Raw genomic sequence first — 18,394 nt, forward strand, 5'->3', positions numbered from 1 at the left:
CTCTCCCGCTGCTTCCTTGGCCCCCGGTGCCATATGCATCTTGGTAGGAGGAGGGGAAGGCAGCTCTGCCTGGGTGTGCCAGGCTTGAGGGCCGTGCCACACAGCTCGAGGGATCAGGTTTTCCCAGAATGTCTTGCACGGTGGACAGTGCCCTTGTGTGTGACTGGCTGTGACTCAGAAGGAAGAAGCATGTGCTGCTGTGGGAAAGCAGTTTGGGAGACAGGGCAGGAGTGCCCAGCAGTGGCAGCTACCGATGCTCTCCCCAGCCCAGCCCCTCCCACCCTAGCACTGGTTCCTTGTCCCCTCTATCCCTTCCTCTCCAGAGGAGCCAGATGGAGTAAGGAAAGCCCAGGCACTGGAGCAGTGCGCTCAAGGTGAGTCACTGGGCCGCTCTCCTTGTAAAATGTGGAAAACGAGAACTCATTTTCAGGGCTATTATACAGATTAAGCATCATGTTTATAAAGCACACAGCAGAGGACACAGCCCACGGTAGAGCTTGGAATCTAGTTCTTATTCTTTTCTTCCTTCTTTTCCTCATACTTTGATTTCTCAATTTTACTCCTCCCTGCCCCTCCCCCTTCAACATCCCATAAATTACTGGTGGGTTGCTGAGGGGTAACTCAGGTATTGGCAGCTTATCTGTTCCTAATTCTGGGAAAGGACAGTAGTAGACAACCGTGATACTGAAATATCACCTCACCTTTGTGACTAGCTGAATTAACGACTGTTAGTTTGTATCAATGACTCAAAGACTACAGTTTTCCTCAATAAAGCAAGATAGGGATTTCCCACACTCAACTAAGGCATGCTTCCTTGTTCCTTCTGTTGATTTTTTTTTTTTACCAGGAGCACTATTTTCATGATCACAGATGTGATCATAACAGAAATTCCATCCTAAAGATATGGGTCACTTAACATCTTTCAAGGCCCATGTATATCTGTTACCTAGTTCGAAGTTCACAATAACCCAATGAAGGTGTTAGGGAAATGTCACTACCTCCACAAGAGAGATAAGAAAGCAGTTATCAAGGAATTACCTGGTGGGGGGAGGGGTGGTCAACACAGCAAATCAGTGGAGAAGCTTGATCCTAGGAATCCTACTTGGTTCACTACCCTGGGCTGATTCCCTGAAGCTGCCTACCAGCTTAGCTACCCTTATTCTACTCACATATATGCCCGCCTGGATGGAGGTCTCCACCCCTGTGCACTCGATGGTAACTTCTGGCTTGCACCCCAGCAGGCCTTCCACTTTATTGGCAATTTCCTGCGGGCTCTCGTTGGAGATCTGGAGGAGGAAATCAGCTCCAACTTCCTTGGCTTTAGACAACCGAGAGGCTGACAGATCTAAAGTTGAACAAAAGTTTCTTTCAAACTGAGAAACTGGATGGTGGATTAGGGAGAAAAAATGAAGGTGCAGATTCCAATGGCAAGGAAGCTCTGGTGTAGTGATGGTGTCGCTGAGCCCAACACACACACTCTCTAAACACACCCTCACACATAATCTCTTAGATAACTTCTCAAACATCCACATCCTTCTACAACCCCATACACCCCCATACATACCACACAGCTCTACACAGCTACACACATACTCTCTTACCTTTTCACACAAAACACGCAATGACACCCTTCTGCATCCCCACTCCCCTCATATATCCCCAACACCCCATACACCACACAACTCTACATGCTCACTCATACACTCTCACATATAACCTCTCCTCATACATACAAACACTCTCAGATACATTATACACACACACATTCTTTCTCACAGATACCTTCTCCACACACACGCACCCTTCTATACCCCACACGCTTCCATCATACCATGCTGCTCCACACACACATACCCACATGTCCTGTCAGAGAACCTCTCCTCACACACACATGAGTGTCTCACTCATATCACATACCTCACACATAAACATCCTCTTATAAACACATCACATACCCCACTAACACCACATCACACACACACACCACACACACCCTCTGAGCTTGGTCAAACAACCCAAGGGCTGAAACTCTTCTTAGGACCAGGTGGGCAGTATAAGCATCTGAGGTCCACACATAAAGAGCCAGGTCCTCTTCTCTGCAGCAGCCACCCTCTCCCAGGAGCTTCAAAAGAGTCTCCTCCTCAGCCCTGACTTGGTCATCTCCTGGGTGGGCTTTTCAACCCTGGAACCCAGAAGAAAAGAGCAGGAGCCTCGTTAGAAACCCACTACACCAGGAAGGGAACAGGTCTCATGCCCCTGCTCCAAAACTGTAGGCCCAGCTGCTTCTATCCCAAGGCGATTTAAAAAGAAGAAAACCTTACCAGTCACCACCACTTGAGATGCACCCATTGCTTTGGCCACGAGCAAACTGACCAGTCCAATTGGCCCTAAATAAAGCAAGAAATAGGAGACATTTGTGAAATATCAAACACCAGCTCTCCCCCTTGTCTAGGCCATGGACAGGAACTGTATCTTTTGAGTACCTCTAGCATCTATCCCAGTGCCTAACATATAGTGAGACCTTAACAACTGTTTGTTGAATGCATGAGTAAATGAGTGCATGAGGGATTGTCCTCTACCTGGAATCTGCTCCCAGTGCTGGGCTCCTGTTCTCTCTTTGACCCCCTACCTTCTTAGAACCCAACATGCCTCCCCAAGGTGAGACGTGTCCTTTCAGGTGCCCTCTGAGGACCACCTTGGAGGGTGTCCTAGGTTGACCCAGCTGCTCAGGCAGCTCCAGGATGTCCAGGTGCCTGAGAATCAGCCCAAAGACCACCTGCTTCCCCACTTTATAGGCACACTAGATGGTTTTAACACAAAAACCAGACCACAAATAAGGCTATGCAGAATATCTTTGAGGACTTGCTTTTCGGACACTCCCCTTGAGAATAATTTAGTGAGTTCGCCCAGAAAGCAAAACACTGAGAAATACCTGAAATAACCAACAAAGGGCTGATTAGTTAAGTAAACTACAGAAGGATACCAAACAGCTATTAAAAATTATGTGTCTAACTCTTTTACCTAATGACATAGAAAAATGTTCACAGTATATTAATTTTTTGAAAGAGTAGGTAAAATGAAGCATATTCAGGATGATCTCATGAATTAAACAAACAAAAACAAAAACCAAACTGAAATATTCTACACCAAAATGTTAACAGTGGTTCTCTCAGGCTGATGGGTTGTGTGAGTGCACATGCGTGCAGGTGTGGTATGTATGTGGTATGTATGATTTAGCTCCTTTTTCTATAGCAAAAAAGTATTACTTATGCAGAGTTTTTTTAAAAAAAAATCTGTCACGTGAATCCTACAGTCTGCTGGCTCATTGACGCAAATCTTCTATACCCATCACCCTGCTTAGGAAGCCCTGTAGTCACTTATTTGGCCCTGCCAAAGAAAATCAGTCACAAAGTGTATGAGGATTAACTCAAAATGGATTAATGACTTGAATATAAGACCTGAAACCATAAAACTCCTAGAAGAAAACATAGGCAGTAAGCTCCTTGACATCAGTCTTGAGTTTTTGGATTTGACACCAAAAGGAAAGGCAATAAAAGCAAAAATAAACAAGTGGGACTGTATCAAACTAAAAAGCTTCTGCACAGCAAAGGAAACATCAACAAAATGAAAAAGGCAACATGTTGAGTAGGAGAAAAATATTTGCAAATCATATATTTGATATGGGTTAATATCCAAAATATATATAAGAACTTGCACAACTCAATAGCAAAAAGCAATCTGATTGAAAATTGAGCAGAGGACATGACTAGACATTTTTCCAAAGAATATATACAGATTGCCAAAATAAACATGAAAGGATGCTTGACACCACTAATCAGAGAAATGTAAATCAATACCACAAAGAGATATCACTGTACACCTGTTAGCATGGCTATTATCAAAAAGACAACAAGTAACAATTATTGGTGAGGATGCAGAGAAAAGGAAACCCCTATGCACTGTTGGTGGGAATGTAAATTGGTACAGACACTACAGAAAACAGTGTGGAGATTCCTCAAAAATGATCCAGTAATTCTACTTCTATTCAGAAGTGGAATTTTATCCAAAGAAAATAAAAACTTACTCAAAATGTTATCTCCACCCCCATATTCACTGCAGCATTATTTACAATAGCCCAGACATGGAAGCCACCTAAGTGTTCACCAATGGATGAATAGGCAGAGAAAATGTGGTGTGTGTGTGTGTGTGTGTGTGTGTGTGTGTGTGTGTGTATAAAATATTCCATAGATATGAAGAATAGATATGGAGCTGAGCTCATAGATATGGAGAATAGATTGATTGCCAGAGGTGGTGGTGGCAGCAGTGAAATGGATGAAGAGGGTCAAAAGGTACAAACTTCCAGTTATAAAATAAATAAGTCCTGGTTATCTAATGTACAGCATGGTGACTATAGTTAATACTGTATTGCATATATGAAAGTTGCTAAGAGAATAGATCTTAAAAGTTCTTATCATAAGAAAAAAATTTTATAACTGTGTGATGACATGTTAGCTAGATTTACTGTGGTGATCATTTTGCAATATATACAAATATCAAATCATTATGTTGTACACCTGAAACTAATATAATGTTATACGTCAGTTATACCTCCATAAAAAAATAAAAGTGTATGAGGAATACCAGATCACACCCACAAGGAGTGAAGCATGTTGTTTGGGTCACCAGAAGCAGTTAGAAGCCTAGATGATTCAGTCTGAGGCTGCTAGGCTTGTTCAAGCGACTGGAAGCAGGGGAGGAAGAAGGCAGCTAGCTGCAAGCCAATGTGGGCAGAGTGCTGACTCACAGTGGGCTGGACCCCACTCCTTCTGCTGGTCATAAGCATGGGCCGCCTCATTCTGGAAGGACCAGGAGACCAGTTCTCCAGGATGATTTGAAAGTCCAAAAGTTGCCCTTCCCTTTACTACCAAAAATATTTCCCTAGTTTCCTGTCAAGGGTTGAAAAATAATCCCAAATTGCATTCTTTAAGTGAACAAAAGGGTTATGTTGCCTAGGAAATAACATTGGTTACTACCATGCCTGCAGATATTTATCTAGCAAAGTGCGTGTCATTGAAGGAATGGGACACTGTGATCCTCCCTAACCCGGAAAGATTCTATGACCAATTTCAGCCCTTGGAGGGAGAATGAAATGGGCAGAGGGATCCCCACATTCCCCTTTAATAAACTCACAACCAGGGTGTCATCTGTTTCTTACCAGCTCCGCACACAAAGACCTTGTGCCCCAGGGTGACTCCAGCTCGCCGGCAGGCATGGATCCCCACAGACAGTGGCTCAATCAGGGCCCCTTCCTCAAAGGTGACATTGTCAGGAAGTCTGAGGAGTCATTCAACACACTTAGTTAGTCCCTCCGGGTTAACAGCAATAACAATAGCTAATATTTATTGAGCTTTAATTTATGTGCTGGGCAATGTGCTAAGCAATTTACATACATTCACTCATGTAAATCCTCAGAATAGTTCTGTGGTAGATATTATTATTCCCATTTTACAGACGAGGAAACCAAGCCTTGGAGGATTAAATGACTTGCTCCAAAAATTCAAAACCAGTGAGTACTGAGAGGCTTAAAGGGTTTGAACTAGAAGCCAGATATGTCTGATTCCAGAGCCCATATCATACTGCTCCCCCCTGAAAATGCTATCCAAGATAAAGTGTGGTGTGGCTGTCATTCATAAATGAAAAGTTCATTTCACAAGGGTTTAACTTAACACCATTCCAGCATTTCATCTGCTTCTCAAATTTATAACCTTTCTGGTTTCGTTTAAGCAAACAATCCAGACTATCAGCAGCTTTGCGAAACAGTGATTAGAAGCTGACTTCACTCTGTACGTTGTCTCCCATAGTACACACTTCAGAAGAACCATATCTGATAGCAGCAGCTGCCTGGCTGTCCCTGGATTGGTTAAGCAGATTAAATGCTGTGTTACCTTTGCCACTGGGTTCTTGGTTTTCACTTCCCTGTCCACTGGCACCTTGACCCTCTTAACCATCCCACTGATGAAGGCAGCAAATATTTGCATAATGCTTTACAGATTTAGAGAGCTTTCTCCTCCATATCTCATTTAATCCTCACCATGAACTTGTCAGGCAGGAAGGGCAGGCTTTGTTGTTGGTGGTGGTTTTTTTTTTTTTTTTTTGGCCACAAGGCTTGCAGAATCGTAGTTCCCAGACCAGGGATTGAACCCAGGCCCTTGGCAGTGGAAGTCCAGAGTCCTAACCACTGGACTACCAGGGAATTCCCGGACAGGCTTTGTTTTAACCTTTATTCTACAGAAGCAGAACTGAAGCTGAAGACATTGAGCGACCTGCCCAAGGTTACAAGGCTAGTGAGCAGAAGAGCAAGACTTAAACCCAGATCTCCTGATTCCATATCCTCTGCCTGTCCCGCATCAGCTGCTTCTTGGTACAAGCAGCTCCGTAGTTAATATCTAACTTCTGCTACCTCCCCACTGCCCAGTATTTATTCAGCACATCCACAACCTCCACATGCAAGAACGTGAAAACCCTCAAGTTCCAAAAAGAGAAAAAAGTGGCAGCCAAACCATGTGCTGATCCCCATGATCCTTCTGTTCCTGATCCTCCACAGAATAAATAACAAGGCCTGCATTCGGCCTGACTGGTGCCCACCACCCCTTTTATCTCCCCTCCCCTCTGCTTCTCTCATATCATTTCCCACACGCCAATCCACTCTCTTGCTCTGACTGTTGTCGTCATCCCTTCTACCCACCAAACCTACCCCATCAATTCCAAATAAGGGGGAAGAGTTTGAAGTGAAATAATGAAGATTCCCAAACTCTCTCAAGGACCCCCAGTCACACACACTCTCTCCAACAGCCCTGCCTCTTCACATTTGGGCCTCCCCCAAAGCTGGTGCTGGGGCTAAACAGAGGGTGGCCTGTGGTCAGGAACTGTGTGCTCCTCTCATCTTCTGCTCTGACTTCCCTTTGGAATAAGAATACCAGGGAGAAATGGGATTGGGGATGGTGATGAGAGAGGATTGTTACGTGGGAGATTATTCCACTGATTAGGCAGATGCTGCCTTATCACACATGCAGCCGTTGCCAGAGTCCTGGGGTCCAGCCCTTTTGCCACTGACCTGGAGAGAGTTACTGGGTCCTCCTTCCCCAACCTTGTTCAGTGGAGGTTAAGGGAAAGGGGATGAGTTTCTTCCTGGCCCTAATTGTTCATGATTTTATAAACACCAGAAAATGACAAAGCAACTTGGTGGTTTTCACAATGGGATCCAGGAAATAGGAAAAAGGGTTAAAGAATGATCAAGGGCTTCCCTGGTGGCGCAGTGGTTGAGAGTCCACCTGCCGATGCAGGGGACATGGGTTCGTGCCCCGGTCCGGGAAGATCCCACATGTCATGGAGCGGCTGGGCCTGTGAGCCATGGCCGCTGAGCCTGTGCTGCGCAACGGGAGAGAGGCCCGCGTACCGCAAAAAAAAAAAAAAAGAATGATCAAGAAGCCAAGGGGGAAGAAGGAAGACAGAAAGAAAATAAGGTGGGTCGGAAAATAAAGAAGGTGTGGCAGTGTACAAATCTGCACAAAGAGAAACCAGAGAGAAGGGTGTAGATCCAGGGCTGGGCTAAGGACATAGATACAAAGTACCCCAGGAGAAGAGGAAAGGTAGGGGTCGCATGTCCCCTAGAGGCCCTCCACAGCCCTCCCCTTGCCATTGCCAACCAGAACACCTCCTCCCACACCATTCCCTGCAAACCACTTGCGCCCCCGCCCCCCGACCCAGATTCCCAGTGCAAGGCTCCTTTTCAGGCCTATCCCGGTAACATCCACCAGATACAAGGCCATAGCTATGACACATCATGGCACTGTTTACTGAGCTCCTCTTCAGTGCCAGGCCTCGTGCTGAGTACTCGATATGCTTTTCCCACTGAATCACATCACTAATTCTATGCATTTCATCATGGCGATGCTATTATTTCCATTGCACAGGAGACGGAGGTTACAAAGTTTAAGTATCTTGTTCAAGATCACACAGTTGGCAAATGGGAGAGACCAGTGGTTAGTCTCAAGTTTTACCGCCATGCTCTTCTGCCTTCCACGAAACACTTGTTTGCCACTTTGACTTGGAAAGGACCCAGAAAAAGTGGGAAGATTCAAGAACCACTTGCCCAAAGGTGGACTCTGCGTAGGTAAACTGCTCTCTCCTAGAGTGCTGACTTAAACTCATCACGAGGTCCCTGGCCTGTGACTCCTCTCAAGGCTTCCAGTAGACACTAGAAAACTCAGATCTGTCAGACTGCCCCTGTGACTGGCACCTGGACTTCAAAGACAAGCCCCATCCTAGCCAAAAGAGTCACTGCCGGGGCCAGGCTGGGGTAGGAGGAAAATGTGCCTGGTCGGTTCAGAAGGAAAGCAGCATCCCAGAGCTCCATGGGCTGGGGCCCATGCAGAAGGTATAGCCCTCTGCTTCTGCCAGACACAACTTCCCCAAATCACTTTGAGAGTTGAGGTAGGGTAGTGAGCACAGGGCAGGAGCTTGAGAATCACAGCCACCCCAGCTTGACTCCTGGTTCTGTTCTGTGTTCAAGCCAATTAGCCAGTTAGCCTTCTCCTGCCTCTGCTGACTCTCACACAATACTGTAATACTGGTGCCCACCTCGCCATTACAGTTATGAAAGTTAAATAAGACACGCAAAGCACTTATTAGCACAAGATCAGGCACGTAGTAACAATAATTGTGGGGACATCCCTGGTGGCACAGTGGTTAGGAATCCATCTGCCAATGCAGGGGACAAGGGTTCGAGCCCTGGTCTGGGAAGATCCCACATGCCGCAGAACAACTAAGCCCGTGTGCCACAACTACTGAGCCTGTGTGCCACAACTACTGAAGCCCATGCGCCTAGAGCCAGTGCTCCACAACAAGAGAAGCCACCACAATGAGAAGCCCATGCACTGCAACGAAGAGTGGTTCCCGCTCGACACAACTAGAGAAAGCCCACGCACAGCAACGAAGACCCAACGCAACCAAAAATAAATAAAAAAACAAACAATAATTGTGACTTTATGTGCATTGCCTTATTTAATCTCCAAGTGATTAAAAGAGACTGAAGCAGGGCTTCCCTGGTGGCGCAGTGGTTGAGAGTCCACCTGCCGATGCGGGGGACACAGGTTCATGCCCCAGTCCGGGAAGATCCCACATGCCGCGGAGTGGCTGGGCCCGTGAGCCATGGCCGCTGAGCCTGTGTGTCCAGAGCCTGTGCTCTGCAACGGGAGAGGCCACAACATTGAGAGGGGCCCGCATACCGCAAAAAAAAAAAAAAAAGAGACTGAAGCAGAAGAAGGTTAAGTCATTTCCTCAAAGTCACTCACTAGGAGGCAGTGGATCCAGGGTCCCAAAGCTCAAATTGCCCTGGCTCCACGCCACAGTAAATCCTAGTTGTTGCCGAGGTTTCTACTGTTACAAGATCTCTTTCTCGTCGCTACAGTGGAAACCAATAATGGAGGACAACTACAATAAATTATCTCCAAGATGGCTGGAGAGGAGTGAGTGATTTCAGCAATGGTTTTCTATTATGGCTCTAGGTGAGGGAAAGTTAGAGTGAAAGACTAAAAAGCAAGCACTGTGAGTCAGTCTTAGCCCTAGTCAGGCTACCCTCCCTCAATGCCTCCAAGAAGGGCAGGCCTGCCAAGGGATGCCTCATGTCTAGAATTATGAGCTAAAAAGAATGAAGAAACCACTATAGGAAACTAGAAGAGCACCAAACAAACATTGGAGAAGAGGTCCCAGGTGGCACAGCTGGGCCATGGGCACTAACTTGTAGCAGAAGTTAGCATTGTGCTTGTAGAACCGGCAGAGGTTCCCGTCATCAGGGGGCGTGGCACAGAAGAAGATGGTTGGTGACAGATTGTATCGGCCAATCTTGCAGAATTCATCAGCTTCTCGGGGAGCACCAGGCTCGATGGCAACACGATCACCTGGGGGAAAAAAACACACAGGCAGGGGCAGAGATGCTGTGAAGAGACACGTGCTCATGGACAGTTGCCAGCAGGGGAATCTGGCCGAATGAGCCTCCCTCCCCACTGGGGACCCAGGGTACGCCAGGCAAGCCCAGCCCATTAGTGCCTGCAAAGGAAATACCAAACGCAGCACATACACTCTGGAAGAAAATGACCAGTCCGCCTCTTCACAGGCTAGTTTGGCCTGCCTGCTCTTTTATTGGCTCATGGAACAAGCCAACTTGCCCCTCCAGCTCCACAGCCACCTCCCAGCTTGGGAAACACACAACCAGTCCCATCAAGCCAGGTTTAGTTCCCATTTCAAACTGCTGTGAAAGAGGTGGCTAGTGTGTGGAATTTGCAGGCATTTTTTTCTTCACCTGTTTTGATAATATGCTGAAGGGAGTCATAATGATGGCATGTTTTATGTTCAGTCTCCTAGACAATAACTGATTCCTGGTTAGCAGAACCACTAAGGCAAATGACCCACAGAGGCCTCAGACTCGGGTACAGCAGAGTAACTTTCAGGTTTGTGAATGGCCAGCTCTATTGTACTTCTATTCTGTGTCTCACTACGCCCACTTGGAAACCCAGCTTTAGAATTGGCTCTTGCAACTTCTTAGTATGAAAATTTTCAAATGTACAGCAAAGTTGAAAGAACTGTATGGTGAGCACCCAGATGTTCTCAACTTGGTTTCTTCAATTAACATTTAGCTACAAATTAATCTGAAACTTAACCTTCAAGGTAACTGGGACAATATGCTTGTAGAAGTGTTTGCTCCCCTTTGCTTTTATCATCATCAGTGTACCTCCTTAATCCCTTCTAGCCTGATTCACTTATCTTGTTATGAGAATAATGTGTAACTTTGTGGCTGAAGACTTGCAAAGAATGAAGATAACGAGAAATTTTATTCTCAAAATAGTGACATATTACCTGCAACCACAGATTCAATATCAGCCCTGAGAATAAAGATCCTTGGTACTTAAAAAAAAAAAAAATTAGCTACATTCACTTTATCACATATCCATCCCTTCTATCCATCTCTCTTCCATCCATCAATTCATCTTCTTTTCTAATGCATTTCAAAGTAGGTTGCACACATGGGTACACATCACTCAGCTTCCTATCATTATACTTCAGCTTGCATATCATTAGACTTCAAAACTTGTTTATGGTTCCTTATTAAGGTAAAGTTTAGATGCTGACAAAATGCACAAATATTAAGTAGATCATTAGACGAAGCTGATAAAGGCATTCACTTGTGTAATGTAAACTCCCATCAAGACAAAGAACATTAACACTACCTCAGAAATTTCATTCCTTCAAGTCCCTTCCCAGCCAATCCCCACCCTACCCCCAGAGGGTGTACTAACAGAGTTAGGGCCCACCTGTGCCTGAGGACTGTGTTAGGAGCCTGAGAAGAACCTGTGAGAGGTCTGCCCTTCACCAAGCAGAGACATGTTAAGCTATTTTTATAAGTCTTTTGTGTTCAAAGGACTTACTGGATAGTGTAGTCCTGGTATGTAGTAAGTACACATTAAAAGTACCAGTATTGATGGTGATTGTAGTAGTAGTAATATATAGTAGCATTAATAACAATCTTTATTGAATTTATCATTGTTATAATTATCTGAGCTGGTACTATCACAGAGGAAATTCAAATAATAAGATAAAAAGGCAGGAGGATGTGACCAAGATGGCAGAGTAAGAAGAACCTAAGCTCACCATCTCCCATAGGAACACCAAAATTACATTTACAGAGTAACTATCAATGAGAACTAGCAGAAAAGATTTTCCACAACGAAAGATATGAAGAAGGAACTACAACAGATGGGTAGGAGGGGCAGAGATACAGTATAGTCAAGACCCACACCTCTGGGTAGGCAACCCACAAACAGGAGAATAATTACAAATGCAGAGGTTCTCCTCCAAGAGAATCCAAGGTCAGAGCCCCACATCGGGCTCCCCAGCCCAGGGGTCATACACTGGGAAAACGAATCCCCAAAACATCTGCTTTGATGGCCAACAAGACTTTTGTACAAGAGAGCCAGAGGGGGCTGTAGGAAACAGAGACTTCACTATTAAAGGGCACTCACAAAATCTCACACACTGAGACCCAGCACAGAAGCAGTAATTTTTTTTTTTTTTTTTTTTTTTTTGTGGTACGCGGGCCTCTCACTGTTGTGGCCTCTCCCGTTGCGGAGCACAGGCTCCGGACGTGCAGGCTCAGCGGCCATGGCTCACAGGCCCAGGTGCTCCGCGGCATGTGGGATCTTCCTGGACCGGGGCACGAACCCGTGTCCCCTGCATCGGCAGGCGGACTCTCAACCACTGCGCCACCAGGGAAGCCCAGAGGCAGTAATTTAAAAGGCAGCTGGGTCAGAACCACTTGCTAATCTTGGAGAGCTTCCCAGAGAGGCAGGAGGTAAATGGGACTCCTTCTGGGAGCATAGATGGTGGCGGCAGCAATTTGGGGGAGCCTGTTCTACCACAAGAACACTGGTGCTAACAAGTGCCATTTTGGAGTTCTCCCTCTTGCCTATTAGTGCAAAGGGCTTACGTGCCCACCAACCAGTCAGAACCAGTCCCAGGACCCCACAGGCTGCACAGCCAGCCATGCCAGGACTCAGCCTCAGCTACCAGTGGCTGGCAGCCTTGGCACAAAGCAGGGCATGGCCGCCAACTAGGCCAGGAACCAGACCCACCAACCCACAGTAGTCAGCATGCCACAACAGAAGGCCCCATGCTGCCCACATAGGTGATACCCCTCTGGTGACCAGAGGGAGCGTGCTGCTGGCCCCACAGTATATCTCCTACATCAGTCTAATTCTCTAAGATTGGGAAATGAAACTGATCTAACTAATGTATAGGAATAAAAACAGAATTGGGCAAAATGAGGCGATAGAAGATTATGTTCTAAACAAAGGAACAAGATAAAACCTCAGAAGAACTAAGTGAAGTGGAGATAAGCATCTACCCAATAAAGAGTTAGCTCAAGGTAATGATCATAAAGTTGCTCAATGAACTTGGGAGACGAATGGATGAACACAGTGAGAAGTTTAACAAAGAGTTAGAAAATATGAAGAAGAACCAAACAGAGCTGAAGAATACAATAACTGAAATTAAAAATAAATACACTAGAGACTCTGGTGGGGCTAATGGCGGACTCTGGGAGGGCTCACGCCAAGGAGTACTTTCCAGAACTTCTGCTGCCAGTGTCCTTGTCCCCGCGGTGAGCCACAGCCGCCCCCTGCCTCTGCAGGAGACTCTCCAACACTAGCAGGGTAATATGGAAAATCAAAAACTGTGCTGTACCCCTACAATCTTCCCTTGAGCTCCCTCCCAAATTTCCTTATAATAGTTTTAGAAGATTTGCCTTTCTGAATAAAGTTATTTACTACTCCATCTGACTTTTATTTTCATGTAGGATACGAGGTGGAAGTATACATCACTGAGTTGGGACTTTTCTTATTTTTAATATAAGAATTGAATGCTATAAACTTCCCCCAGACACTACTTTAGTCACATCCCACAACTGTCATTGTTTTTTTATTACCTTTCATTTCAAAAAAATTTCTTTTAGTTTACTTAGTGACTTCTTCTTAGACATGTGGTTTATTTAGATGAGTGTCATTTAACTTCCACATATTTGGGAGTTTTCCAGATATCCTTCTGTTATTGATTTCTAGTTTAATTCCATTATGATCAGAAAATGTATTTTGTATGACTTAAATTCTTCTAAATTTGTTGAGGTTTTATTTCCCAAAACATGTTCTATCATGGTGAATGTTCTATGTGTACTTGAAAAAAAATGTGCATTCTGTTGCTTTTAGGTGGTATGTTCTAAAAATGGCAATTAGGTCAAGTTGACTTTAGTATTATTCAGGTGTTCTGTATCCTTTCTGATTTTTCCATCTTCCTGTTTTATCAGTTTTTTAGAGAGGAATACTGAAGTCTCCAACTATAAATATAGATGTGTCTATTTCTCCTTTCATTCTGTAAGTCCTTCCTTGGTATATTTTGAAGTTTTACTGTTAGGTACATCAATATAGAATTATTATGTCTTTCTGGTGAATTTTTGTAATACTTCTCTTTATCCCTTGTAATATTCTTTGCTCTGAATTACATGTTTTATGATATTAATATAGTCACTGGCTTTCTCTTGAGTAGTGTGTGCATGCTAACATTTTATATATTTTTATTTGTAATCTATTTAAATATTTATATTTTAAAAGGGGTTCCCTATAGACAACATTTTTTAATATGATCTGACAATGTTGAAACAGAGCAGGACCCTACTATGGTCCTTCTCCCCATGTCCTCAGCCTGCCTTTTGTCTGTGGAAAAACTTCAGCCAAAGAATAAGTTTAATGAGAGAAGTGAGAAAATGCAGAAACAAAGGAAAACAGTCAAAGGAGAACAAATAATAATAATTTAGTCATTAAGCATACTCAAGGAACTTTAGTTCCTTCTCAAGGGCTATAGGTAATATTCTGAGCCATATCCTGTGAGCTGTCTTATAGATACTGAAACCCCCTTCCAGGTGGAAAATATTAACTACATGATGACCAGACTGAAGCCATGACATAAGCTGCCACAACTCTGAGAACTGGCTTCAAGGAAATGGGAACAAACCGACCCTGGAACTGAAGCCTAAATGTACTTAAATCAAGATGACCCTGATCAGACCACCTCATGATTAGTTTCAAGATGACTGTCAGAGCCGACTGTGCTGTTTTTGCATGTAGCCCCCTCCCTCTGTCTATAAAAGCTGTAGCCAACTGATTGTCAGAGGGAGGAGTCGGCCTTTGGACAGGCGTCCGCCCTCCCCCCCCCTCCCCGCACCTTGGTTGCCCGCATCCAAAATAAAGCAAGCTTTCCTTTCCACCAAAAAGAAAACAAAACAAAACCAAAAAACACTAGAAGTAATCAACAAATTAGATGATACAGAGGAATGGATCAGTGAGCTGGAAGACAGAGTAGTAGAAGAAAAAAAAATTCTTTAAAACAAGGATAGTTTGGGACTTTCCAGGTGGCACAGTGGTTAAGAATCTGCCTTCCAATGAAGGGGACACAGGTTCGAGCCCTGGTCCGGGAAGATCCCACATGCTGTGGAGCAACTAAGCCCGTGTGCCACAGCTACTGGGCCTGCGCTCTAGAGCCCACGAGCCACAACTACTGAGCCTGCATGCCTAGAGGCTGTGCTCCGCAACAAGAGAAACCACTGCAATGAGAAGCCCATGCACCGCAACAAAGAGTAGCCCCCACTCGCCACAACTAGAGAAAGCCCCTGTGCATCAACGAAGACCCAATGCAGCCCAAAATAAATAAATAAATAAATTTATTTATTTATTTTAAAAAACAAGGATAGTTTAAGAGATCTCTGGAACATCAAGCATACTAACATTCACATTATAAAGGTCCTAGAAAAAGAAGAGAGAGAGAAAAAGGCAGAGAACTTATTTGAATAAATGATAGCTGAAAACTTCCTTAACATGGGAAAGGAAACAGATATGCAGGTCCAGAAAGTACAGACTCTCAAACAAGATCAACCCAAAGCAAAACTTAAAGAGAAAAGGAACTAGTGACATACAAGGGAACTCCTATGAAACTATCAGCTAGCTGACTTTTCAGCAGAAACTCTGCAGACCAGAGAGGAGTGACATGATATATTGAAAGTAATGAAAGGGAAAAATCTACAACCAGGAATAAGAATATTCTACCTGGCAAGACTATCATTCAGATTTGAAACAGAGATCAAGAGTCTTCCAAACAAGCAAAAGCTAAAAGAGTTCAGCACTACTAAAATGGCTTTACAAGAAATGTTACAGGGACTTCATTAAGTGGAAAATAAAACCACAACTAGAAATTTGAAAATTATGAAAGGAAAAATGTTATTGTTAAAGGCAAATATACAGTAAAGATAGTAGATCAATCACTCATAAAGATAGGAGGAAGGTTAAAAGACAAAAGTAGTAAAATCATCTATATCCATAATGAGAAATTAAGGGATACACAAAACAAAAATATGTAAAATATGATGTTGAAAACATTGAACATTGGATTGGGGGAGTAAAAATGAAGGATTGTTAAAATGCATTTAAACTTAAGAGATCAGCAACTTAAAATAATCACGTGTATATATATATAGGTTTTTATGTATATAAGTATTTATGTATATCCTGATATCTGGTCTCCTCAACTAAACTGAAGCATCCAGGGATCATACCTTCTCAATTTTCTATATCCTCCAAAGCACTGGGCACAAGGCTGGACCCATTGTAGATGCTGATTAAGCACTTGTTATAACTTAAATTTAGAGAAGCCCACTTCCTATTACGACTTCTATTTAGAGACCTTGTCCCACAGGTAAGAACCAATCAGTGGCTGTTGGAAGCTATGAACCTTCCATTTTGGGATAACCCTGCAAAACTTCAGGGGCTTTCTCGACTTCACTGATGACAAATGAAGGGCCTGACTTAACATTCCCAAATGAGACACATGTCTAGCTTCTTCAGAGCTAGTGGATCCCTCACCATGCAGCCAGGCTCAGAGAGCCTTATAACACAGGACGGCACCTCCTGAGAACTCCCTCCTTCCCCCAAATAATCCATCATCCCCAGGCTATTAAGTGGCCTCATCAGGAAAGGAAGGTTAAAGTCAACAGCTGGCTATTCTAAGACAGCTTGGATTTAATTCACTGAGTTGGGGAACATCACAATCTGCCACAGCTGAGAATTCCTCCCTGAATTAAGCAAATCTAGAAACATATTGGTGGTTTCCCAGTCATCCAATAAGATCAATGCTGCGTAGAAGGCCCTGGTTCTTAGCATGTAGAGGCATTCTGTCGTTCCTGTGGCTGGAACGTTTTTCCCCTCCCCTTTACTTGGCTTATTTCTTACTTGCCTTCAGGTGTTGAACTAATTGTCCTTCCTCAGACAAGCCAGGGGTCTGGAGGGTAGTATACACTGATCGCACCCTGTATTCTCCTCTGCTGCCCTCAACACAATTTTGATTAATTTACTGTCTGTCCCAGCTGCCTTCTCCTGTGGAACATAAGATCCATGTGTGTAGGAACTGAGACTGTCTTGTTCACTGCTGTATCCCCAGTGTTTAACAGAGGGCCTGACCCTGAGAAATCACGTACAGATATTTGTGTTGAATGAATAAACAAATCCATTGGCTGAAGGGCTTTGCTGACCTGGTTTTAGGTGTTTGACCAATGATCCCACTTTTACGACTGTTCCTGAGGCTTCATGCCCCAGCACCATTGGCTTTTTCACAACAAAATCTCCAATTCGACCATGCTGCCAGTAGTGGACATCTGAGCCGCAGATTCCAACAGAATGCATCTTCAGCAGCACCTCTGATAAGATAAAGGAGAAGGAAAAAACAAGTGAGGGAGGGAAGGACCTCTCTGCCCCTCCGAGGCACCCTGGAGTTTTTCCTCTGGATGAAGGAGAGGGCTTGGTTTCAAAGGCCAGGTACAAGATTTAGATCACAGAGAAAAACAAGCTAAACAGCAACCTTGATTAAGTCTTGTAAGGCAAGAAAGCTTCCACAGAGCAAAATAATTGCATGTGAGGGCGAATTCTATGCATCAGCTTGGCTTGGATACGGTGCCCAGTTGTTTGGTCAAATGCTAGATGTTGCTGTGAAGGTGTTTTTTAGATGTGATTAACATTTAAGCACATCCATGTTCATTGCAGCTTTACAATAGTCAAGATATGGAAACAATCTAAGGGTCCACTGATGGATGAATGGACAAAGTAAATGTGGCATATATACACAATGGACTATTAGTCATAAGAAAAGGAAATCTTGGGACTTCCCTGGTGGTGCAGTGGTTAAGAATCCACCTGCCAATGCAGGGGACACAGGTTCGAGTGCTGGTCTGGGAAGATCCCACATGCTGCGGAGCAACTAAGCCTGTGTGCCACAACTACTGAGCCTGCACTCTACAGCCCGCGAGCCACAACTACTGAAGCCCACGCACCTAGAGCCCATGCTCCTCAACAAGAGAAGCCACCGCAATGAGAAGCCCGCGCACCGCAACGAAGAGTAGCCCCTGCTTGCTGCAACTAGAGAAAGCCCGTGCACAGCAACTAAGACCCAATGCAGCCAAAAATAAATAAATAAATTTTAAAAAAAAAAGGAAAAAAAAAAGCAACAACATGGATGGACCTTGAGAGCATTATGCTAAGTGAGTAAGTCAGAGAAAGACAAATACCTTATGATCTCACTTACATGCGGAATCTAAAACCAAAACCCAAACCAAAACAAAACAAAAATGTACCAAGCTCCATAGATACAGAAAACGGTGGTTGCCAGAGGCAGGGAGTGGAGGGTGGGTGAAATGGGTGAAGGAGGTCAAAGGGAACAAACTTCCAGTTATAAAATAAATCAGTCATAG

At 44.3% G+C, this 18,394-nt stretch overlaps 1 protein-coding gene across 2 annotated transcripts in view; it reads right to left on the bottom strand.

The window, feature by feature from the left end:
* The window catches only part of SORD (sorbitol dehydrogenase), a 35,543-nt gene that overhangs the window by 3,736 nt on the left and 13,413 nt on the right, over positions 1–18,394 (bottom strand). The window contains exons 3-7 of one of the 2 annotated variants that reach the window (XM_004281259.4): positions 17,183–17,347; positions 9,800–9,959; positions 5,216–5,334; positions 2,322–2,387; positions 1,170–1,345 (exon numbers count right to left, since the gene is read on the bottom strand). In XM_004281259.4, the coding sequence (XP_004281307.2) occupies positions 1,170–1,345; positions 2,322–2,387; positions 5,216–5,334; positions 9,800–9,959; positions 17,183–17,347 (686 nt within the window). The remainder of the gene's footprint in view (positions 1–1,169; positions 1,346–2,321; positions 2,388–5,215; positions 5,335–9,799; positions 9,960–17,182; positions 17,348–18,394) is intronic. The other variant, XM_033408444.2, reaches the window with a different exon arrangement.

Source organism: Orcinus orca, chromosome 2 (genome assembly GCF_937001465.1).
Source record: "Orcinus orca chromosome 2, mOrcOrc1.1, whole genome shotgun sequence".
Lineage (NCBI taxonomy): Eukaryota > Metazoa > Chordata > Mammalia > Artiodactyla > Delphinidae > Orcinus > Orcinus orca.